Source organism: Strix uralensis, chromosome 39, assembly GCF_047716275.1.
Source record: "Strix uralensis isolate ZFMK-TIS-50842 chromosome 39, bStrUra1, whole genome shotgun sequence".
In the NCBI taxonomy this organism is placed as follows: domain Eukaryota; kingdom Metazoa; phylum Chordata; class Aves; order Strigiformes; family Strigidae; genus Strix; species Strix uralensis.
The window spans coordinates 1,064,887-1,089,246 of record NC_134010.1 but is presented as its reverse complement, the minus strand read 5'-3'; the positions used below and the strand labels follow the sequence as shown (position 1 = coordinate 1,089,246).

The window sequence follows — 24,360 nt, the reverse complement described above, 5'->3', positions numbered from 1 at the left end:
CCACCTGCAGACAGCTGTGACCTCCTGCACTGTGGCCCTTCGGGGCTGCGCCACGCCTCCACGGGGGTGATGTAACAGAGTCACAGTGACTCTCTGGTGACATCACAGGGCTCTTGGGAACCAAAGTTGGAAAAAAAAGCCCCATTTGGCAAGTGTACTGTGCCCAGCGCTGGGCTGCCCAGTACAGGAGAGACGTGGACATACTGGAGAGTCCAACACAAGGCCACAGTTATGTCAAAGGGACTGGACTGGAGCATCTATGCAGAGAGGAGAGCTGATGATCAGGGGCGCTTATGTGCCTTGGCCACATGCAGGCCAAAACCTTCAGGGAGTTTTTCTCAAGTCTCTGTTGCCAGGCAGATCCAGAATCAAATCGAATTGAATCGAATCAAATCAAACAGAATCGAATCAAATTAAATCAAATCATGCCGTTGGCAAGGGCCTACAATGCCCATCTAGTCCAACAGCCTGTGCACGTCAGGGCTGACTAAAAGTCCAAACAAGATACCTTGCACCTAAGGCTCCTCTACTTTTTCTCGCTTCTCAAACACCTCGTCAAACCGCTGCCCTCCTTGGGGCAGGGCAGTGACTGAGCTCTGCGACACGTGCAGGCAGGAGCTGGGAAGGCAGGAAAGCAGTTCCTGGCCTCGTCACAGTGGCAGCCCCAGCCGGTGTGCAGCAGTGTGCCTGAAGCTGTGGCGCTTCTGCCCTGGGTGGCTCTTTGTTATACTGGGGGCCAGTGACATGTGGGCGTGATGCGGGGCCGCGGGGCTGTGACCTCACAGAGGTGTCCCCGCCCACGGGGCTGTGACCTCACAGAGGTGTCCCCACTGTGGGGCTGTGATCTCACAGAGGTGTCCCTATAATGTACGTGACACTGCGCCACATGTCTCTGTGTGGGTGCCAGACTATGTGCCATGAGCAACAGCGGCCATTTCCTTGGCCTCGGGCTCATGGGACCGCCCAGCTCAGCACCCTCCAGTGCCGAGAGGAATGGGGCTGCTCGGGGCCAGGGGGGCTACTTGGGGCCAGGGTGGCAGGGCCCCCCCAGGCAAATCCCTGTGCTTGGCGGTTCTGGAGATGGCGGCAGCGAGTGACAGCACCAGAGCAACATCAGGCCACTGTGGGGCTGTCCTGCGCCCCCGGGGGGACCTGGGTACCTCCCTGGGGCAGGTCAGGGCCCCAACATGGATGGAGAGGCCCTGGGGCCCCGGTGTCCCCAGCCTCATTCACCTAATTTTCCAATTAGCCTCAAAGTCAGGCTCTTGCTACCCAGGACTTCCCTGCATCAGATGTGAGAAGCAGGTACCGCTGTGCAAGTGGGATGCCCATACACATGAATAAAGTTGTCATGGTGTGTTTTCCTTGTCTATACTTATTTCTTTAACTGCAAAACCTCCCTGCTGGTATAAGCTGATGTTCCTTTGTCTCCTGTTCTGGAAAATCCACTCTCTGGCTGGGGAAGCACCTTTGAGCGTGATGCCAGGGACCAGGAAATGCTGGTGTGCCCACCTAAACACACACACACACATTTCACTGGGACAGCCCTGGAATGATAGAGGTCAGCATTTTGTGTGGAGGGATGTTTGTGCCACAGCTGCACTTCCGCCTTCTTAGAATAACAGTAAATAATAAATGATTCAAACATTTTCTGTGGAAATAATAATTTAAAAAGGGGTTCTTGGAAAAGTGCAAAGAGGCTGAAGTAGTCTCAAGGCAGAGTGACCACATTTGGCCAGTGTTGCTCTGAAAGAGGTCAACTGTCCCAGAGCTGTGGCAGTCTGGGGGTTTAGGAGGTCTTTACAAGAACTGGGACCTCTGCAAGGCTGGCAGAGTAATTCCTGAGCACTGTGCCTCCGTCAAAGATGCGGACAGTGTTGATGTCCATCCATAGGTGCCCTTCTCCAGTTAGGTAGATATCTTGCCATGTTTGCCCTTTTTCTGTTATTGGGGCAACCAGGACCTGCGGTGAAAAAAAGAAAAAAGAGAAATTTAGTGCACGGAGGATTAGCCAGGACATGCTGCTACCTGCACCCAGCAAACCATGAGGCCGAAGGGAGAAGCAAGCAACCACAAAGATGATGAGAAAAGATGATGCACTGGCCTTTGGTTACATGGGACTGGGATCATCCCTGCCTGCAGCAGCCCCTCGAGTCAATCCAGCTCATAATTTGGAAAACCTGAACAGAAAAAAAACCATCAGAAATCTGTTTTTCCTAAATAGTGAAAACTGGGTATGAAATTTATGGATCAGTCCTTAAATCCCATTTTTGGAGGTCCTGGTCAACTCATCCCTGCACCACTTCGTGACGCTCCTTGAACTGCATGGCACCATCATCCCAGGGAGACATCACAGTGTTGGCACACTTTGGGGGGCACTTTTGGACCCTCCTGGCCTTTATAAATATATTTGACAGCAAGACCTGGCTTCCCGGCCTCTTGCAGCATCCGCTTTCGCCAGGCAGATGGCACTGACAAGCAGCGATGCTGCATCACAGCTACAAACCAGCACACACCAGTATTTTTTTTTTTTTTTGCCAAATCAGTGCAACTTGTCTCTTTGCTGTTACATTTCAACATGCTCTGTTGGAAGGATTCAGCAGCAGTCAGGTCCAATTCCCTTCCCCAGTAGTGGAAATTGGCTCACAAGCAGTGCTGGAATATGGCTGTGCAGTGTTAAATACAGTTTCGAGACCTTTGGTCAGGGATCAAAACCACCCTGACCACTGCAGTCCCACACCACAGCATCCCAAAAGCACTCGCAGAAACCCAAAGGCATCACTGTCCTGTCTGCTCAAAGGGAGCAGGTATTTGTCTCCCTCTGTAGTCAGCAAACATTTGACAGAAGAGATTATTGAGCACTCTTGCTAATTTGACAGATACATCATTCAGCCTGATTCAGGTTGAACGTGCGCTGCCAAGAGATCCGGGTGAATGAGATCTGGAAGAAATGAGTGTACAAATCCCAGCTTGAAAGTCAGATTTCAAAGCAGGGCTATCCCTTCCAGCCCAGAGTTACCCCCAGAAAAGCTTGGGGTGCAACTCAGAAGCGGGAGGGCTTCAGCCATAGCACAAAGCCGTGTTGATCAGCACCCCACAGCCACTGCTTGCACTGAGGGATGATGCCCCAAAGCTTTATCCCAGCGTCCTAATGCTTAGTCCTGCCTCAGACCACACCGGGACAGAACTACCCTGTGTATTTTCCATAGTTTATTATTAATGACGCTCCAAATTGCACCAAAGCCAGTTTTGGAGTGCATTTCTATTCTTACAGCTTCCAAAAACCAGCTTGGAAGTCAAAACATCCCCTGTCTGGGCTCTCCTGCCACAGGCTCATGCTCTTTTGGAAAAAAAAAAGCAACAAGTAATTAAAAAAATCAGGTGAGCTTTTTGCCAGATTCACATCATGTTTTATCAGAAATGCTTGGCCTTGACAAGTTTATGGAGCAGACAATCACATTTTACCATAGTTTAGGACCTTTCAGCCAAGCCAGAGCTTTGCACCTCCTGGAAGAGAGGGCTAAAGCTGCTCCCACCTTCTGTTTTCTCCACAAGTTTGCGGTATTTTACTGGGCATCTCACCTCACTAACGCAGGCCACATTTCTGCCCTGGCTGATTCAACGGCATCAGGGATTCTCAGTTCGAGAGCTTTTGGGGGCAGGAACTAGGCTTTAGCTTGCTCACAGGTATAACTAATGCTCTACAGCCCACGGGGACAGCAGAAATGCCTCGGCTCCCTCCAGCCTCTGTGCTTGCACAGCACTGGTCTCAAAGTCATCTGTGCCAAGGATTTGTGTTTTAAAACCTTCCCGCTGGATTATCTGAGCTCTCTGCTAGAATGCCTTTCTGCTGCTTCTTCGAAAGTAATTTTCCTTTGAAAAACAGAACTCTGAATTGAATCCACAGGATTTGTTGCCAGAAAGTCAAGCTTGGAAATCAGGTATTGCAATGTCTGTTGGAGGCTGCAGGCAGGGCCTGAAAAGAGAACTCTGCAGCACAAGCTGGTTTTCTATTAAATCAAGAAACAAACTCCTGTTGAGCTTTGCTTTTGGGTTTGAGATTTCTTTTTCCAGGGAGACGATGTCCCCATGATTAGCAGCATCCCCCTGTAAAGACAGACTGACACGTTGCTGCAAAATGGGTGCAATAGGATGATCTGAGGATTATGCTTTTAACGAAAAGAAAAACCTGTAGAAACTGCCAAAATCTTGAGCTGTTGATCCTGCACCCAGGCAGAGCAGGAGGGACAAAGATGAAGTGACGCCACCGCACGAAATAAAATGTCTCCTTACAAAATTGGAAGGATGAGGCAGAGCTTTCTTTAAGAGAAGTCTTCTTCAGAAGGCCTGACTTGCCTTTCCAAGACCTTTTAGATCTAAAGGACCATCCATCACATCAATCATGCCTTCTGTGTGCTAAATGACTTTGCGAGCCGCAGTAGGATGAGGAGGACACATCTGCAGGGAGAAACTCCCCGCTACAAGCCACGCCCAAAGTGTGAAAACACCAGACCTGCAAGGAATATTTGCAGCATGAAACTACTGAAATCTGAACAAGCAGGGGAAAACTCTGGGGAAGCAGATGCCAGCCATGTTTAAATCTCTACTAGAAAAAGGGATAAAAACATCCATCCATCTTAAACGTGCCACAGAGAGCTTGATAGCATGCACCTAACTTGCTGTGGCCTTCTAAATCTGATGGGCTCAGATCTGATGGGCTCCATTCGCAGCACTCGCCTGTGCTGAACAAATCCTCAGTGCAGTTGCAGGGGCAGGGCGGGGGGGGGGGCGCGCAAATACGGATTCCAGTGAGTAAGTCCCATAAGCAATGTGTGGATGGGTGAGCTCAGCTGGGACATTGATGTGAGCCTGAATTTGGGCCTCGGGGTCTGTGTTCCAATGGTCCCCATCTGTTCTGGGTTGCATTTGATTTGTATTGAAAGACCCCAAAATGTGGTGTGAGGAGCTCCCTGAGAGGACCAAGGAGCGCATGTTGTGCTGCTCCTTGGTTATTGTGGGCTGGAGCTCCACGTAATGGGATTAGCAGCCCAAAAAGAGGGGGGAAAGGAACAGTGCTGATCGTCAGGAGGTGTCTTCTGGCAGAAAGGACTGAAAAATACCCTGATATTAAGCAAACAAACAAACAAGTCTCATAGACCCTTCATTTTGAATAAATGGCAAACCTGGTGGAGCCAGCAGGGTCCCCTCAGCCCTTTGGTTTCACACCACCTCTGTATGAGCGCAGGATGCAGAGGGGTGGACGGGCGAGCACAGGGGTCACCTTATTACCCCCAGTTACCCTTGGGGGGCACATTCAGTCCCTGCATTTCCTACCTCATCTCCAATGAGAAATTCATCCTTTACGGTGAAAGCGGTTGGATCCATGGGGCTGAGCCACCACGCCAGCCGGAAGATAGGGTACCTGGAACTGAGCCATTCCTCACTGTATTTTAGGAGGAGTGGCACAACGAAATCCTGGTGCCTCTGTATGCATTGCCGGGTGAGGTTCAGTACCTGCAGGGTGGGGGAAGAAAAAGAAACCCATGACAAGTCCTTCATCCAATAAACAGCAAAGCAAGCAGAAGAAAAAAATATATATATTCCCTTGGGAAGAGAGATTACCAAATTGCAATGTCCTGATCAAGTAATGACAGCTAACAAGGTGCAAACAGGGCTGATTCAGGGGATTTATTCCCATTTAGGTGCAAAAGCCAGGGACAGCCGCTGGCAGGTGGTATCCGCCGGGGTGTTCGTGTCTAACGAAAGCAACAAACTCTTTTGTTGCTGGCAAAGACATTTAATGACGTTTCCCCCTGTGTCCCCAGTCTTAAGACACGCTCTCCCCTTTTATTGCCCTAAAGGGGACATCCCTGGGAAAAGTGCCCCCAACTGTTTAAACAGATCTTGAATGTGAATCTGCAGGTTTCGCCCTACTGTAGACATTAACTATTTGATCAAACTATAATTAAACAACTCCAGCAGCAAAAGGGAAGGAGACACACATGACGATTATTGTCACTTCTACAGGCATTGCATATACCAGCCCCATGGTTGCACAGAGCCATGAAGTTTAAAGCCACAAAAAACTCACGTTAATTTTGCAGCAAAAATACTGCTGAACGCATACAGCGATCTGGGTGCTGGGGCAGAGCGCAGGATTTTGGGGGTAGCAAGAAGAGGACAATGATTTTTAGCCTCAGCTTTCCCCAGTAGGGACCTTAATGGCTTTTGGAAGTGTTTGTCATACGAGGGACAGTGTCCTCCTCTGTGGGGAATGGGGGCACGTACACAGGCGTTGCAGCAGAGCCAGGGCGGCGTGCCGAAGGCCATCACGGGGAGGAACATCACGATCTGCAGCCACTGCATGTACAGCTCCGGGTCCTCTGGGATGTCACCGGCCAGGCTCCCTCCTGCCGGGGACAAGGAGCTGAGTAAAGCTGCCTGGGGGCATCTCATGGTGGGATGAGTCCCACATGACCTGCACTCTGTGCGGGCAGGACACCTCACCCCATTGCCAGAGGAGCTGAATCCTCCCCACCTGTGTTTTTATTCCTTGAGTGTCATCAGCAAATGTGGATCAGACATCTACCCCTGGCCCTTTTAAGACCAGATGTGCTGGGGAGGATGTCTCAGGAGTTTCTGAATTTTAGCAGAACGTTGTAAAAAGGGATTTGTCTCATGCAAAGCAAAACATTGGGAAAATGCTGGATTTTCCTGCCACTTTGATGTACAAAGATGAAACATCATGGGAAAATACTCCTGTAATTTGCATCCCTTCAAATTCATAGTGAAAAGTGGTGGAGAAGCAGATTATTGCTAACTAATTAATCAGAAACATGTAGTGGAAGGGGATTCTAGTTCCCCTCTCAAATACCAGAGAGGGGCTTGGGAAGGACAGGAGAGGATGGGATGGGACAGGGAAAGGAAAACGAAGCCCTTGGGGCTGAAGCGTCCTTAGGAGCCACTGCTCAAAATCTGGCCCAGCTTCCCCCAGAGATGGCACAAGAACCCCAATGCCAAGGGCTCACCCAGACCAGCCAAAGCCCCATTTGTTCCAGAGGCTTTTCCCATTTGGAGTGGCCCCGAGCTGCGGTGACCCAACCCGATGGGCCACAACCCCAGCACCAAATGCCACAACCAATGGGTTCAGCGTCTCTTTGGGAAGGGAACCGGTATGCTGTGATTGCCTCAGCCTTGTTTTCTAAAGAAAACCAGCTAAAAATAGAGGCCAAATTGAAAAATTGCCCAACAACCCCCTTTTTCAGGGCTGTCTTTGCAGTCTGACATTTCACCTGCAGCCTCTGCCTGTTTGGGGAGTGTTTTAAACACAAATAACCTGGTCACCTCCAAGAAGAGAGGAAAAATGAGCTGCTTGGCCCCAGTCAAAGGATTGTTTCTAAACTTTTATAACATTTTTATTTCAGGATTTCTCAAGCCATTGTGCTTTTGAGCAGAAATGCAAACTTGGAGCAGGGCTGCTGGTGTTTTAGGAACATCTAGTTCCCACCCTGGAGCCTGGGTGTGCAGTTTCTTGGCTGTGTGTTCCCTCCTTGCCTTTGCTGGGTGGGTTTTAGCTCCAGCAAAGCCGCGGGAGGTGGCAGGCTGCCCACCGCCTGCAGTCGAGGCAGCTCTCTGCGAATCCCCAGAGACCTGCCTGCTTCTGGGGCTGCCTATTAAAATTTACAACATGTTTTTTTGTTTTCAGTTCCTCAGCCGATTCCCTAGTAACATTCAACAATCGAAGTCAGCGCAGCAGAAAATTGGGTACCGGGAACAAAGTGCTTCGAGCCTTCCTACAGCCCAACTAAGCCAGGTGGTGCAAACACACCTCCCGAGCTCCTCTTGCCTGAGCAACTGCTGCAAAACCCTCTGCAGCAAAGCCATAAATAGGGGAAAAGGCAGAAAAGAAATTATTACCTACTGCATCGGGGATGAAGAAGTTGTAGCCTAAGAAGCTGTTGTGCAGCACGGAGGGAATAAGCCCCTTCAGCCCCACGTGGCTCCAGTCCGAGTGCAGCGGGCTCATCTGAACAAAGAATGGGAGGTGACTGGCTCTGGGGGAAACAAGCACAAACCCAATGTCTTTAGATGGCTTGCAGGACACAAAATGCTCCGACGCCTGTCTGTCTTGGCCATCGCTGTGGTCAGATATGGGTTTCTCCAACAACTCGGCATCTCCGTTGGAGGGAAATCAGCACTCCCCCATACCACTCCCATGCGCTGCGCCTGCCCTGCTGACTTTGGCAACCCCAATCCTCCTCCTCCTCCCCAAATCCCCTATTCAAAGCTTTCCTTCTGGCTTGCTCTCATGAGGACCACAGTTGGGTGGCCCACCTTGACGGCAGCACAGCCACACTCTGGGCTGTAGTCATCGTCTTGCTACTGCTTCTCATATGGCAACACCGACCCTGGTGGGAACACGCTCACCAAAACCCACGAGGCCAGCAGGGGTAGCCCAGCCACCCCCTCAGCCCCGGTCACATGGTCCCCCAAACCTAAAGCACCAACCTCCTTGCGATGCGGGTGGCCCGGGGGCCATGGCCTGCAGGGAGGACCTGGACAGGGAAGGACGTGATTACCTGTTGAGTGTAAAAAGTATCTCTCCAGAACAGGCCTTTAGCCAGCGGGGTTTTTGTTGAAGTTGCTGCTAATGAAGGGCTGCGCGGGGCTCTTGGCGCCGTTGAGCGGCCAGCGCTGGGCGCAGATGCTCACCCCTCCGTACCAGGAGATGTTGGCCATGGAGATGCAATCCTGCAGCCAAGAGAGCATCCTCAGGTCGGGGGGAAGCGCCTCGGGGTGAGGATGAACACACGAGTAGCTGCACTTAGAGAGGCAAAACCCCTGCGTGTTACTCCAGTGTTGTCAGAGCAGTCATGGGACAGGTCTTTTCCCAGGAAGAAAAACCCCAACCCCATGAGATTTAGGTGTTTTATGCAAAAAGCAGCGGGTGCTCACTCTGCTTTCCACATCTAACCCAGGAGAAGATACTTGGATTTAAGTTTTTGCTCTGCAAGAACAGGAGCTGGGCTTCCAGGTACCAAAACATGCTGAAATTCTGCCTAACTGCTTGATTCCTCAGCCTGCAGTTGATGAAAGTCACCAAATGATGTAAGAGTAGGAAGAGAAAAAAAAATTGCAACAAGAATCGGAAGTGCAAGATACATGCTTTATTTACCTCAAAGAACAAAACCACGCCTTAATTTGCTAATTAAAGGCTAATTAAAGCCAAAGACAACAAGTTTTCTTCCTTTTCCCCTCACGGGTCTGCTTTCAACATGCAGTCATGTGGAGGAATATAAACATCCCACCACAGGAAGAAAAACTATAGCTTAAAAATTATGGTTTCCTTTAAAATAAAAAACCCACAGGACATCTTCCCCAAAGGCTGCCAGTTTTAGATAGGTGAACTTAAATAAAATAAAATTGCTGTGAAGCAGCCTAGTAACCTGGTAACACCCGCACACAACACCCTGTGCCTCAGAGACCCCACCTGGTTACATTTCTGCTCCCAACCACGATTATCAAAAATTAACAGGGTTTTGAGTTGCTGGTGAAAAGATGCTGAAAACTGTTTAAGAGAAGAGGCTTTGCAAGTGTCTGTCGCTGCAGGACAGGAGTGATGGTGGAGGTGGAAAATTCAAGGCAGCAGCTTTAAATTGCAGTGACAGCGCTTTCACAAACCCAGCTTAGAAAAAATCCGTTTGTTAGGTTTTTTTTCAAAAAAAAAGAAAAAAAGAAAAGGAAGAAACCTCTCCTAACTACTTTCTTCAGTGTTTCTGGGATGAGTTTACAGCCTGAATTAGCAGCTCTCCCCAGCTGCGTGCACACAGGGAGATTTTAACCCCATCCTGAGCGCTCATCTGATGGCCCTACAGTGTCCCCGGGGTAACTTGTGGGTTTTCTGCTCTCCCTCAAGACAAAGTCTCCCTCTTCCCTGAGGGCTGATGATAAAAAGTGCTTCCCTCAGCAAGAGCAGATCAGTGGGTGTATTTGGGGCACTTCTCATAGGGCTGACGGAGCAGCTGAACAATGAGCCATCTCCGAAAGCTGCTGGTCCCGGGGGACACCCCCATCCTTGGCCCTCCTCCTTTCAGAAACCATCAATTTCTGCTTCAAAGACTCTAAAAATTTCCCCTTTCTGCCAAAGCAGGGGATCAGCAGGATTTAGCATCCCACGTGACTTCACATGGGAGGACAGGCTTCCCCAAAATCCTGGGGATTTGGGGCTGCAGAGGGATGCTGGGACGGGGAGAGGGCGACCCAATGATCTCCCAGCTCAACCCAACCAAGTTTTATTCACCCCAACCCTGACCCCACGGCTCAGGCAGTGCTTCTGGAGCCCGGGGGGGCAGAGAGAGGTTAAGTCTCATTAAGGGGTGGCGAGAGGAGATGTAAATTATTAAAGTGGAAACCCTGGAGGCTCAGAATAGCTGTACCAGGTGTCAGCTGAACTAGTTACACCAGCTGGGAAAGAAGGGGGGAAAAAAAGCCTATTCTTAACTCTTAAATTTCACTGGATCATAATTTCTAATGTTTGGTTTTGTTTTTTGGGGGGTTTGGGGTTTTTTTGTTTGGGTTTTTGTTGGTTTGGGTTTTTTTAAAGTGAGAAAAACTTATTCTGTTTTTCTCATCCTCTCAACCACCCCAGATTGATATCAGCAGGAAAACCAGCCCCACGCACAGCGGTTGTCTTCAGGCAACACCTTCCACCAGCCCACAACGATGTCAACAGGCGATTTACAGCTAAAGCGGAAAATTCCCCATCCTGCAGGATCCCATCCCACTCGGTGCCTGTCCCAGTGGCTCACCACAACATGTCACCACGGTCTGATGAGGTTTTTTCCTTTCTCTCCCTAAGGCTCATCTTCAGAGTCTGTTTTTATTTAACTGAGGGACAAGACTGGGAAGGATACAAAAAAAACCCCATAAATTTTTGCAGCAGCCGACATAGCTTAATCCCATCCCAAGAGAGCTGACACATTGTGTCTGTGGCTGGAAGAGACCTTTGAGCTCCTCGCATTTCTCACCAACATTGTGATCTTACACAGTTATTTATTCAGTCTCTATATAAATACAGTTCTCCTACCCTGGGGTTACCAGTGCGGCATCAGGAGGAGGCAGCCACAGCCCCTCGGTGGTTTGGGAGCTCAGCATCAGGGAACGAACCTTCCAAAGGGCCTTTTCCCACCTGGGACCCTCCAGTTACTGGAGACTTTGGAAGATGGGGTGCCCCTGGCCATGGTGCAACCCCGTAACTGTGCTGGGAAATGGAGTGGTCAGGCCAGATCCTCCCTGCTTTGGCTCGTTTGACCCCAAACGCCACAGTTCAGAGACAGGCACAGGGGTCACTGTTACCTTCAGCATCACGTCAGGGCGCAGCAGGGTTCAGCAGCGGTCCCATGCTGGCGAGGGTTCTGCAGCTGGCACACTGCCCACCGCGATCTCCGGCACCGTCCGCCCTGTCGGCAGTGCCTGCAGCAGCAGGCCCCCCCGCTGGCGCTGCCACAGCATCCCGCCAGCTTAGCCCCGCAGCACCCACTCCTCCCGCCGGGGAGTGCTCCAGCACCTGCCAGGAGATGATGCTGATGGTCATGGCAAAGAATATGGCCATGCTGAGGCAGCCGACGGTGCCTTTCCAGGGGTCTGTCATCTCCCTGAAGCCCGAGATCCAAGCGGCCTTGGGGATTTGGCAGGTGGGATGGGTGAGTGGCAAGGTGCGATGGTGGTGGGATGTTCCAGCTACTCTTTCTCTCCTCTCCTGCAGCAGCACAAGAAAAAAAAACCCTCTTCTTGGGTTGCTCCAAATAAATATTAAAAAAAAAAAAAAATTAAAATTAAGCCAGAAGTCTTTTCTCTTTGCAGTAATCTGGAGGTAAGAGGAGTCTCTTTTCCAGCCTTTCTCTGCATGCTGCTGCTCGGCAAATCCCTCTGTCAGGCTTGGTGCTGGCTGTGACGGCAGCTTGACTGCAAACCATGTGTCTGGTGTCAGCTCAGCCCCTTGGCATGGCCAGCAGCATCCACTCAGCACGCAGAGATGGACACACGTGGCTGAGAGCCACAGGAGGGGAGATGGGGCAGCAGCCGAGGGGAAACAAGGCAGCGCTCAAGTCTCCGTAGCCCTTCTGGCTTTTGTTTCATGAAGTAGCATAGCTTTGCATCTCAGTTTGCAAGGCAGCAGTAAATAGCCGTTGGGGTGCAGAAAAAATATTGCAGGGGTGGTTAGAGAAAGAGCGGAGGGGAAATGCAACACTGGTTTTCCATCCCCCTTCTTTCTTGCCTGTAAAATTATTTGATTAATGCACAGAACAGCGAATGAAATTACCTGCAGGCACGGTCCGGCGGTGCTGCCCTCGCCCTCGCCTGAGGGAACGGGCACCCAGAGCTCCAACCGGGCAAGAGGCCACCCGCAGATGTGAGCTCATGGGGTGGGACCCACTTGTCCCCCTCGTCCCAGGCTGCTGCGGCCGCTGCCGCCTCCTTCACGGCTGCTACACTGCCTTTTGGGGCCAAGCACCCACCGGGGCTGGGTGCTGCCCCTGCCCAGCTCAGCATACCCACCAGTCACATCCCCCCGCCACTGCCCCCCAGCAACGGCACAGCTGCATTTCTTTGACCTAAAGGCAGGTGAAAAAGATGCTTTATCAGCCCCAAAAAGTGGCTGTCGGTGACCGAGCACTCAAACCCCAATTATTTTGCCACTGTTGGCTCGGGCAGCAGGTTTTTATCCCCTTTCCCCAGGGTAGTTTTTCCTCCTGGGCACATCAGAGACCTTTATAGCCAAGGCAACTTGATCCAAACAAACCCAAGAGCATTATCTAAGATGAGACATGGCGTGCTCCCTCCCACCCTGCTCCCCTGCAGGCTGCACACATCCTTGGATAGTGACATTAGAAAGAGAGGCAGGAAATTAAGAAAATAATTTTTGTAAGCATTCATTTCTATGGAAATGTTTTTAAAAGGATTTTTTGCAAAGTTATTGAGATGGCTCTGGTTGAGCCTTTGCTACACACCTGTGAATCCACATGTGAGAAAGCTGTGGCAGTGCTAAGTCTCCCCGTTCTGCTGCTTTGGCTTTTTTTTTTTTTTTTTTTTTGTTATTATTATTACTATTACTGTATTTTGGAGGATTTTCTCCCCGTTTCTACCTCACGTTAAATGAGCTGCTGGGGCCCCCCTCAGGTCACCTCCAGGGCTGCAGAAGGGGGTGCTGTGGAAAGGGGTGCTGCTTGCACGCAAAAGCAGAGCACCCTTGCAGAGGCAAGCAGCTGCAATCCCCACCAGTGCAGAAAACTCCAGAAATCTGGAATTTCCATCTCCATTCCCATGCCCCACACACTCATCCCACCAGTCCTCCCCCTGCCTGAGGGTGATCAGGGGAGACCTGGATTTTACAAGCAATATTAGAACCTGTTGGCTGCCAAGCTATTAAAAAATAGAGATTTCAAAGCATTTCCCCATTCTACATGCAGGCAAAGCCCCCAAAACTCCAAGCCCTGAACCCAAAGACAAAAACACTACTCACCCCGGGAGATGTTGCTCTTTGGGAGGGTCTCAGGACTGCTGAAACCACCGGGCAAATCCTTGGCTGTGACCCAAATAAGCCCCTGGAGGGTCCTTTCCCACAGGCACCTTCAGGATTAATTTTTCATTTCAGCTGCTGCAATATCCAGTATGGGATGGAGGGGAAAATGGGTCCATTCTATCGGGACAAGCATCTCCCAGCTGCTGGCAGGGGCTCCAGAGCAGGGACAAAAGATCAGATCCAGGATCAGGAGAAAGGATGAGGCAGGTTTCACCAAAAACTGGAAGATGAGATGGGGACAGTGATGTCCACCCAAAAAGGGCCAGGGATCAGTGGGGAGAACCTTCTCTCCAGCTGCCAGGTGTAAGGGACTGTGTTATCCGTCTCAAACATTGTTGTCACACCACCCCCATTTCCTGGCCTCGGCATCCTGCTGACAGAGGAATATGCTCTGAAGAAGACAAATTGTCCCCAACGGACCACCACATCCGCCCGAAGTTAAATCGGGATGAGGAAGACGTGCAGGCTGGCATGGGACCACGGGGCGGCATGTATTACAATGAGCTCCCTGGAAATTGGTGGACTCTTCGGAGAGATCGTGGGAACTGGGACAATAAAAGGGCGGGGCACTCCTTTTTCATGAGCACGCTATTCACCCCTGTCATCTCATCCTTCCTTGGAGCTGAGACTTTGGCAGAGCTTGGAGCTTGGAACACCATCACCTGCATCAAGCCAACAGGATGTCGCTGGATTTGTGGTGGTGGTAATTAGTCTTGCTGCATCTCTACCACTTGATTGCTTAGGGATTCTGACTTTTTTCCTTTCTTTTCTCTCTGTCCTACTGCTATTACCAGCTATGTGTACAATAAAGTTTACAAGGTTGTACAGCATCTGACCTGGTTTGTGTCTTAATCTCGCTCTTGGGATCATTTAAGAACCCTCCCCGATATCGGATCGGGACATTTTAAATTGGTGTCACAGACAAGATCCCTACAGACGAGAGTGCTGTACTACCTTGCTGTGCTGGATGCAAACCTCTCAGGATGAAATAACCCCCTTTGTGTTACATTAAGGTGTGACCTCCTGAGAGTGAACAGGAGGAAGAGTGAGCATTTGTGTTTGAATAAGGTGTGACCACTTGAGAATGAGCATGAGCAGGGGAATTTTGACATTAAGGTGTGACCCTCTCAGGACGAAAACCCCTTTGAGTTGCTTTTGTGTTAGATTCAGGTCTGGATTCCTGGGAGAGAAAAGGGGGAATTTGACATTAAGGTGTGACCCTCTCAGGATGATAATCCCCTTTTGCATTAAGAAAAGGAAAAAGAATAGCTGCCCAGAAGGCAGCCGATGCTTGTGATGATGTGTCCTCACGGGTTGAAGGCATAGGTAAATTATATGATCTTTCGGAGGCACACTGGTCTCACCCCTCAGTTCAGGGACAAGACTGGGCGAAAAAACACTAGTTTCAACTGCAGAGGGTGGTGGATAGGATAAGCATATTGCAGCAGGAAGCTAAGGTTAGGAGGGGGAAAGGAAAAGCTATAATTTGTGCAGTGTTAGGAGTGAGTCTGGCAGCTGTGGTGGCAGAGAGAAAGCAGAAGCCTTGTCAAGCTGATACTGTAATAGACTCTCTGCAGAGGGTCATCCAGACCCTGCAGAAACAATTGAAGGAAACCAAAGAATTGCTAGAGGAGGAAAGGAATCAAAATATAATATTAAAGATGAGTTGAGGGAGCAACTTTTGAGGGAAACGGATACACTGGCGGAGGCAGAAGTGAAGCTTTTGGAGAAGGGGATGTGAGAGATGAGAAACCAGGCCTGTGAGAAACTAAGAAAAACAGCCTGAGAAAGCAAAAGTTGAGGCTGATCAAAGAAATGCCTCAAACACTCGCAAGACAAAACTATGAGTCACAGGGTGCATTCTGTGGAGGTCGAAGCTGATAAGGCTGCCCGAATAACACAATATGGGGCTGGAGGAGGGAGCCCTATGAAGACAGGACGGCTCTGCTCTGGTGCACCTGGCCAAAACTTCAAGGGCCATCTGTCCGGTGAATGACCTTTGCTTCATTATCCACAAAATGCATATTAAAGTTAACACCCCTCAATATGCTAATGAGGGCTAACATGATCATGCTAATTACATCATCCCATGAAACACCTCACCCCTCCCCGTACATGGGATACGTAGGTATGTGGGTCGACCTAGGGGATGGACCCAAGGAAAGTGGGTATAAATCAAGAAGGCGGGGGGGGGGGGTGCGGCCTGGGGAGAGAGAGTGCAGGGAAGCGAAGAAGACAGATGCCAGCAAAAAAGACGGATGTCTCCCGTGCCTCCCGGAACCCTCGTCGGCAGGAGCAGCGCAGAAACCCAGACCGGTGATCTGTATTTCCCCATTCCCTCTATCTCCCTCTTTTCCCTTTCCTATTAAGCAATGCAAGGCATATTCTATTGCTTGCCACAACTTGCTATATACTTAGCCAACTATCGTGTGTTCAATTAGTACATTGTGAGTAGTTAATAAATGTTTAGACTTGGAGACTTGTTGTCCGCTCCATTGGGGATTTGCGAATCTGAGTCACTTGTCCCCCTCGTCTGAGCGGGACGTGACATTAAAATTGGCGTAGTCGGCAGGATCCCCTTCGGTGTCGGAAAGTCTTATGAGATACTGGTTCTCTATCTGACCAACTCGGACAGGGAGAACTGGGAATTGGCCCCTCAGCTATATGCTGGGAAAGGGTCGTAGGGATACCGATTCTCTATCCGATAAGGACAGGGAGAATCGGGAAGTGACCTCTCAGCTCTAAGCCAGGAGAGGTTCGAGCAGTGGCAAGCCATGACTGGCCAGGAAATATCGGTGCTTGACTGCTCCCCTATTTTTGAGAAACTGAAGGAGTATAAGGCTTGTCCTCCTCCTTTAGTAGAGGTTTGGGCCCACGATAATTGGCATAATCCAGAAGCAGTGGCAAGCTATATTAATGTACTTGCGGGGCTGCAAGGGTCGCGACCAGGCAAAGGAAAAGCTGTAGTGTGCGCTGTATTAGGGGCAGCACTGACTGCAGCCCAAAAAGAGAAACATGTTAAGAAACAATTAGAAGGGGAAATGATCAAATCCTTACAAGATCTGGTAAAAGCTCTCCAGGATCAATTGGTTGAGGAACGTAAAGTTACTGAACAAAAAGCTAAACTCTGGCAAGAGCAAACTGAAGTTCTGAAAAGCCAGTTAGCTGATGAGCGTAACACCTCTCAGCGATTTCACATGGCTCTGTTAGATGCCTTGGACCGAGAAAAAATCTCACGGTCCGAAAAAGAGAGGAATGAACAAGAAACCTGCAACCGGACAGATTTCGGCTCTGTTCCGGATAGTGAACAGGGAGTTACGAGTCTGGCAAAAGCAGCAGCCAGACCCTTGTATCCAACAAAGGATTTAGAGATAAGCCGAGAAATTTTTTACCCCGAAAATGAGGGGGCAAATTTAAGACCATTAATTAAAACGGAGACCACCGAGGGTCAGGGTGGAAGAGCTCCTCAGCTCACCATTTGAACGACACCGTATCCAGCGACTGAGCTTGCGAACATTCAGGAGGAATATACCAGACGAGCTCAGGAAACTGAGACTGAATACGTGTGGAGGGTATCTTTGACTGGTGGTGACCGAATTTTGTTATCAGCAGATGAGGCCCAGGGGTACTGGGGGCCAGGGGTTTTCTTAGTTACTGACGACCAGAGAGAGCCGTGGTCGTTAACTCAACGAGCTGCTTATTGGGCTGGGGGTCTGGACCCCTTGGAAAGGGGGGATCCAGTATGTATTGAGACCCCAACTGTAAATCATTTGACCTAAAGTCTGCAGAAGGCTGCTTGTCTCCAATTAATGCATGACAGGCGTTTGGTTCTGCAGCAGCCTTCCCCGATGCTATTAATTGCTAACCCCGATCAAATGACTCCCCTGATTCGGGGCTTGCCGGACTCTTTGAAATCACATGCAGTACAATTACAAGATCGTTTGCGGAATGCATTAGCCCCGCGAGGGGGGAGACGGGCGGGGGGAGAAGCCATGACCTGGGGAGAGATAGCTCAGGACTTAATAAATTATGGCCGGAGAATGGGCCTTACCAGGGGAATGGGTAAACCTAAGCCCTCGGTACACAGAGTGGAACAGCAGGAAAATCCGCCTCCTTCCCCTCCGCAAGTTTTAAGAGCAAAGAGAAACCTCTTGTGGACTGAGGGAATTGGACAGGGAATTCCCCGAGAGTTAATGGATGGTATGCCTACTACAGTTTTAGAAAAGCTCATTCGAGCCTGGAAAGACAAAAGAAAGCTGCCCCCCCCAACCGAGCGGACCTTTCGAGCAAAGGGAGGGACAGAGCTGGAAACTAACGAGATGGTGGTAATTGCTTCTCAAACACCAACTGCCCCTGAAGAAGACTTGATTGATTTAGGGTCGGGAAACTGGATGCGCCATCCCCAGTAAGTGAGCCGGGGGATGGCGGGTGGGTCCACTTAAGGAGGCTCACAGAGAATACTAAAGGAGACTTGTTGATTACCTTTCCGCTCGGTCCCTTTAAAACTCCAGTTACATTTCTAGTAGATACGGGTGCTCAGATTTCAGCACTCCAAACTGAGGTTGCCAAGTGGAATGGCATAATTGCTGACAAAAAGCAGATCTGGGTTACAGATGTTTTCGGGGACTCTAAGCCACAGCCGACTGCTCGGGTGAAATGCTGGTTACCTGGGAATGAAACTGCAACAGAGGCTATGATGATCCTGGGAAATTTTCCCACAAATATCCTGGGACTTGACCTATTGAAGGGACAAGCTTGGGTGGATTCAAAAGGAAGGGAATGGAAATTTGGGTCCCCAACTGCCTCTATAAGACTTCTACAGCAAGCGCCTGCGCTTCCTCCTTCTAAAACTGTTAATGTGAAACCTTACGCCTTACCGTTAGGTGCAAGGGAGGGGATCACTCCGGTAATAGCAGAGCTGCGGGAGCAAGGGATAATCGTTCCAACTCACTCACCCTATAATTCCCCAGTGTGGCCAGTCCGTAAACCTAACGGAAAGTGGCGTCTGACAATTGACTATCGGCGATTAAATGCCAATACAGGTCCTCTAACAGCTGCAGTGCCTAATATAGCTGAACTGATTGCAACCATACAGGAACAAGCCCACCAGATCTTAGCAACTATTGATGTGAAAGATATGTTCTTTATGGTCCCCATACAGGAGGCAGACAGAGATCGCTTTGCCTTTACATGGGAAGGCATGCAATTTACTTTTACACGTCTCCCCCAGGGATACTGCCATTCGCCGACCATCGCTCATTATGCACTAGCACAGGAGCTTGCTCAAATCCCTCCAGGGAAGGGGTTAAAACATTGGTTTAGCTACTTGCCTAAGCCCAAATCGATCCAATCAGACAACGGTAGTCACTTTACTGCCGGGGTGGTTCAGGAGTGGGCTCCAGATGAAGGAATTCAGTGGATTTTCCATACTCCATACTATCCCCAAGCAAATGGAATTGTGGAACGCACCAATGGACTTCTAAAGCAGGCCCTAAAACCCCTCGAACCAGGATGGCCACAACGGGTGCCAGACGCAGTAATGAAGATAAACAGCCAGTGGGGAATTAATGGGTGCCCACGATTTACCGCGTTCTGTCCTAAGCCTCTGTCCATACTCGCCAGGAAAAAAGAGACTAAAGACCCTGCAAACCCGCTCCATTATCCTGGACAACCTGTTCTAATAGACTTGCCCACCGTGGGGCAAGTACCCCTAACCCTAAAAACTCCCATCAATATTTGTTCATGGGTGGCTACTGATGCCCATGGGAAAGAATACCGCATCAATACCAGGTGGATTGTCCCTTCTTTCTAACCATCATTGTTTTGTCATGTACATACGTGTTTTACAGAGCATTGATCCTGGACAACAGGAGACCTATGTTACTTTTAGTGCTTTCAATGGTTGTAGGCATTATTGGCTATTTATTATTTTTAATCTGCTTACATTATTATATAATTTGTGGAATCATACTTGCTGAGTGTGGAGTAAATCATTGCCAATCAATTACAATCAACAATCCAGGAAATTTTACAGGTACATTTAATGAGTCCACTTATTGGAAGGTTAACCTGGAGTTGTGCCTTAAGTTACCTTATTGGGAATCACCTCTAAAATAAAGGAAGCCTGTGAGCCACCTGTGACTGCAAATTGGTGCTTGCAAATACCAAACAGATTACAGTGCTAGCTCATATAACTGTATGTGGTCCTTACAACACCACATCCATCAACAGCAAGATGCAGTCATCAAAGACTAGTTGAAGGGGTCTGATCCCACAAATTAAGCATTAATGAATTGTACCTGAATATTAAATTGTATTCCCATTTAAATCCTTATAGACCTGATAATGTGATTGTGTAACCTCAAATAGTTTTAGAAAATTTAACTTAGCAATTATATGTACTAACAAGATATGCCTTTAAGGAATTAAAGGTGCAGACCCAACAAGCATCTAAGATGGCGTTGCAGAATCCGGCTAGCATTGCTGAAGGAACATGGACTGTGCGGTGTGCTGAATCTAACTGAGGGAGAATGTTACATCATCATCCACAATGCCACCACCTCTATAGAGGAGACCGTGCCATGATGAAGATGATCAACAACGGGAAGTGAGAACCTTTTTATTGACTGATGGACTAGTTTGATGGATGGAACCCTGGGTCATGGGTCACATCACTGGGATCCTCAGGACTCACGGGGTGGGGAAGATGGCTTGTAAATATTAGTATTGTGATATTATGCAAATTTTTGCTTTTAATAGTATGCCTTGCAGCAATTAGCTATATGCTCTCTCACCTTCTGTCTTCCTTTTCCCTATACCTTTTGGGATCACAATGGTCAAAGAAGAACTTGGAGTGTTTGAGTCACGGGGTGGGATGTGAGAGACGAGAAACCAGGCCTGTGAGAAACTAAGAAAAACAGCCTGAGAAAGCAAAAGTTGAGGCTGATCAAAGAAATGCCTCAAACACTCGCAAGACAAAACTATGAGTCACAGGGTGCATTCTGTGGAGGTCGAAGCTGATAAGGCTGCCCGAATAACACAATATGGGGCTGGAGGAGGGAGCCCTGTGAAGACAGGACGGCTCTGCTCTGGTGCACCTGGCCAAAACTTCAAGGGCCATCTGTCTGGTGAATGACCTTTGCTTCATTATCCACAAAATGCATATTAAAGTTAACACCCCTCAATATGCTAATGAGGGCTAACATGATCATGCTAATTACATCATCCCATGAAACACCTCACCCCTCCCCGTACATGGGATACGTAGGTATGTGGGTCGACCTAGGGGATGGACCCAAGGAAAGTGGGTATAAATCAAGAAGGCGGGGGGGGGGGGTGCGGCCTGGGGAGAGAGAGTGCAGGGAAGCGAAGAAGACAGATGCCAGCAAAAAAGACGGATGTCTCCCGTGCCTCCCGGAACCCTCGTCGGCAGGATCAGCGCAGAAACCCAGACCGGTGATCTGTATTTCCCCATTCCCTCTATCTCCCTCTTTTCCCTTTCCTATTAAGCAATGCAAGGCATATTCTATTGCTTGCCACAACTTGCTATATACTTAGCCAACTATCGTGTGTTCAATTAGTACATTGTGAGTAGTTAATAAATGTTTAGACTTGGAGACTTGTTGTCCGCTCCACTGGGGATTTGCGAATCTGAGTCACTTGTCCCCCTCGTCTGAGCGGGACGTGACAGGGGATACGGCAGATTTATGTCCAAGGAGATTTGCAGAAGGCAAAAGAAACCGTAGAAAGCCTTCCCCATATGTATCCACTGGTTAAAACAGAGTATGTGTACGAGGACGATAGCGATAACTGCCCTCACGTTATCACCAAAGAGGTCCCATTTACAGCAACCAAATTGGCAAAGCTGAGACAAGATTTTGCAAGGACTGCAAAAGAATCGGAGACAGAGTATGTGTGGAGAGTGTCCTTGTCAGGAGGGGATGGAATTTTGTTGTCAGAGAAAGAAACAGAAGGATTTTGGGGTCTGGGTGTGTTTCTAACTACCGGTGACTGCCGAGCCCCGTGGTCATTGACTCAGAGAGCTGCGTACTGGGCGGGAGGGCTGAACCCCTTGGAGAGGGGGGATCCCCTTGCCATAACAGGAACAGTGGATCAGTTAGTGGAAAGTGTGCAGAAGGCAGCCTGTTTCCAGATGATGTATGATCGAGAGCTCAAGCCCAACCAGGGCTCCCCGATGATGATGCCTGTGGACTCAGAGAGGATGACTCCCCTGATACGAGCACTTCCTGACTCCGTGAAACCCACTGGCATTCAACTACAAGGGAAGTTTCAGAACACTCCCAATGCAGAAAGAATGATGGCCGCTCTGGAGGGGATAGTGACCCCTGACCATCTACGGCCTGGGACGAAAGTATGGACATGGGGAGAGGTAGCCCAGGAATTGATTTATTTTGGGAGAAAATATGGCCCTGTTGGTGGATCGTCCCAAAGAACCGAAACCAGGTTCGTATGGGTTGCAGAGCATATTAGTGGGCCACAATCATCCATGAGGAAGGGCCAAGGCTCGGAGTCACCCCGAGGTCACAATTCTGGGAGAGAGAGGCCCCTAACTCGACAGGCACTGTGGCAGCTAGGGCTTCAGAAAGGCATTCCCCGGGACTTGATGGGTGGACTCCCGACTCAAAAATTAGAACAACTTGTGCAGAAATGGTCAGGACAAAGGGTCACTTTCAGACCAACCCCTAATGCTCCACCCTTGATAGACCTTGGGAGGAGCTGACTGGGGAAAAGTAGGTGGCGGGAAACTAGACCCTCCGCCCCCCAAAGGTGAGGGGGGAGGTGGAGGATGGATGTTTGTAAGACAACTCACCTGCAACACAAAAGGGGATTTATTGATTACTGTTGCTGTAGGACCAAAGAAAAGACTGGTAACATTTCTGATTGATACTGGGGTAGAAATCACTGCGCTAACGCGGACCGAAGCAGAACAATGTGGAATCTCAATTCCATCTAGAAACCTAATTGTTTTAAATGCCTTGGGAAAAACACAGTCAGTACCTATGACTCTGGTGACACTATGGTTACCAGGAGAGGAAAACCCTGTCAACACCATGGTGGCCATAGGATCTTTTCAGATGAATCTTTTAGGTATAGATGTTTTAAAGGGTAGGGAGTGGCGGGACACCCAGGGAAACTCATGGTCTTTTGGTGTTCCCCAGATCAGGCAATTGACTGAAACATTGGGCACAGAGGTGCGTTTATTGCAAGCGGCACCTACCCTACCTCCCTCTAAACTGACCAATGTTAAACCCTACCCATTGTCTCTAGGAGCAAGGGAGGGAATTACACCAGTTCTGGAAGAACTGAGAAAACAAGGGGTTGTGGTCCCCACTCACTCCCCCTTCAACTCTCCAGCATGGCTGGTCCAAAAAACCAAATGGCAAATGGAGATTGACAATAGACTATAGGAGGCTCAATGCCAACACAGGTTCACTAACAGCTGCTGTACCAAACATTGCTGAATTGATAGCAACCATTCAGGAACAATCCCACCCTGTCATGGCAACAATTGATGTCAAAGATATGTTTTTTATGGTCCCTTTACAGCCTGAGGACCAGGATCGCATTGCCTTCACCTGGGAAGGACAGCAGTACACCTTTACACTACTGCCTCAAGGATACAAGCACTCTACCACACTAGCTCACCATGCTCTAGCACAAGAGCTGGAAACAATCCCCAGAAAAGCAGAGGTGAAGATTTATCAATACATAGATGATGTACTCATAGGAAGGAGTCAGGTAGAAGAAGTTAGAGAAACTCAGAAGGACATCATCACGCATCTAGAAAGTATAGGGCTGACAATTCCACCTAAGAAAACACAAACGCCTTCAAGCGAGGTAAAATTTTTAGGAATCTGGTGGGAGGAAGGCATGACGTGTATCCCACTGGATACTCTCTCCTCTCTCGATCAGATCAAGATGCCAGAGTCAAAGAAAGACTTACAGCATGCACTAGGGTTGCTTGTGTTTTGGAGGAATCACATTCCTGATTTTTCAATTATTGCTAGGCCGTTGTATGACTTATTGTGAAAGAGAGCTTGGTGGAAATGGACTCCAGTCCATAACGAGGCTTTACAGCTGTTGGTGTTTGAAGCGACTGCCTGTCAAGCCCTGGGTCCAATTCACCCAACAGATCCAGTTGAAATTGAATGGGGGTTCGCCAAGACTGGACTGTCCATCCATTTGTGGCAAAAGGGACCAGAGGGTCCTGTTAGGCCCATTGGTTTTTATTCTCGTAGCTTTAAAGATGCTGAAAAAAGGTATACAACTTGGGAAAAAGGTCTATTTGTAGTTATCACAGAATCACAGAATCGTCTAGGTTGGAAAAGACCTTGAAGATCATCCAGTCCAACCATTGACCTAACACTGACAGTTCCCAACTACAGCATATCCCTAAGCGCTAAGTCAACCTTACTCTTAAACACCTCCAGGGATGGGGACTCCACCACCTCCCTGGGCAATCCGTTCCAACTCCTAACAACCCGTTCTGTAAAGAAAAGTTTCCTAATATCCAGTCTAGACCTTCCCCGGCGCAATTAGAGGCCGTTCCCTCATGTCCTATCGCTTGTTCCTTGGTTAAAGAGACTCATCCCCAGTTCTCTGCAGCCTCCTTGCAGGTAGCTGTAGAGAGCGATGAGGACTCCCCTCAGCCTCCTCTTCTCCAGACTAAACAACCTCCTTGTACGACATGTGCTCCAGACCCTTCACCAGCTTCATTGCGCTTCTTTGGACACGCTCAAGTGATTCAATGTCCTTTT

At 49.2% G+C, this 24,360-nt stretch overlaps 2 protein-coding genes, 1 long non-coding RNA gene and 1 pseudogene across 3 annotated transcripts in view; 3 read left to right on the top strand and 1 right to left on the bottom strand.

Moving 5' to 3' along the window:
- Window positions 1-1,789: 1,789 nt before the first annotated feature.
- Window positions 1,790-8,372, bottom strand: LOC141937295 (SITS-binding protein-like). The gene is made up of 5 exons (XM_074854884.1): window positions 8,335-8,372; window positions 7,918-8,054; window positions 6,289-6,410; window positions 5,335-5,514; window positions 1,790-1,963 (listed from the first exon to the last, which is right to left on the bottom strand). Exons 1-5 carry the CDS (start codon window positions 8,370-8,372, stop codon window positions 1,790-1,792), a joined length of 651 nt encoding a protein of 216 aa, XP_074710985.1.
- Window positions 8,373-14,071: 5,699 nt separating this feature from the next.
- Window positions 14,072-18,264, top strand: LOC141937294 (uncharacterized; annotated as a pseudogene).
- Window positions 18,265-20,776: 2,512 nt separating this feature from the next.
- Window positions 20,777-24,360, top strand: part of LOC141937304 (uncharacterized) — a 155,324-nt gene continuing 151,740 nt past the window's right edge. The window contains exon 1 of the long non-coding RNA XR_012626885.1: window positions 20,777-20,917. This is a non-coding gene — a long non-coding RNA (uncharacterized LOC141937304). The remainder of the gene's footprint in view (window positions 20,918-24,360) is intronic.
- Window positions 21,342-22,918, top strand: LOC141937301 (uncharacterized). Its single transcript, XM_074854889.1, has one exon. It carries the CDS (start codon window positions 21,342-21,344, stop codon window positions 22,320-22,322), a length of 981 nt encoding a protein of 326 aa, XP_074710990.1. The 3' UTR covers window positions 22,323-22,918.

Bases quoted from the DNA above. Each gene is read 5' to 3' on its own strand.
- LOC141937295 (XM_074854884.1), bottom strand. From the start codon at position 8,372: ATGACTACAGCCCAGAGTGTGGCTGTGCTGCCGTCAAG. The intron at 8,055-8,334 runs GTGGGCCACCCA...TGTTTCCCCCAG, and splicing joins GTGGCTGTGCTGCCGTCAAG to AGCCAGTCACCTCCCATTCT. The intron at 5,515-6,288 runs GTACGTGCCCCC...CCCACCCTGCAG, and splicing joins GGCTCTGCTGCAACGCCTGT to GTACTGAACCTCACCCGGCA.
- LOC141937301 (XM_074854889.1), top strand. From the start codon at position 21,342: ATGTATCCACTGGTTAAAACAGAGTATGTGTACGAGGACGATAGCGAT.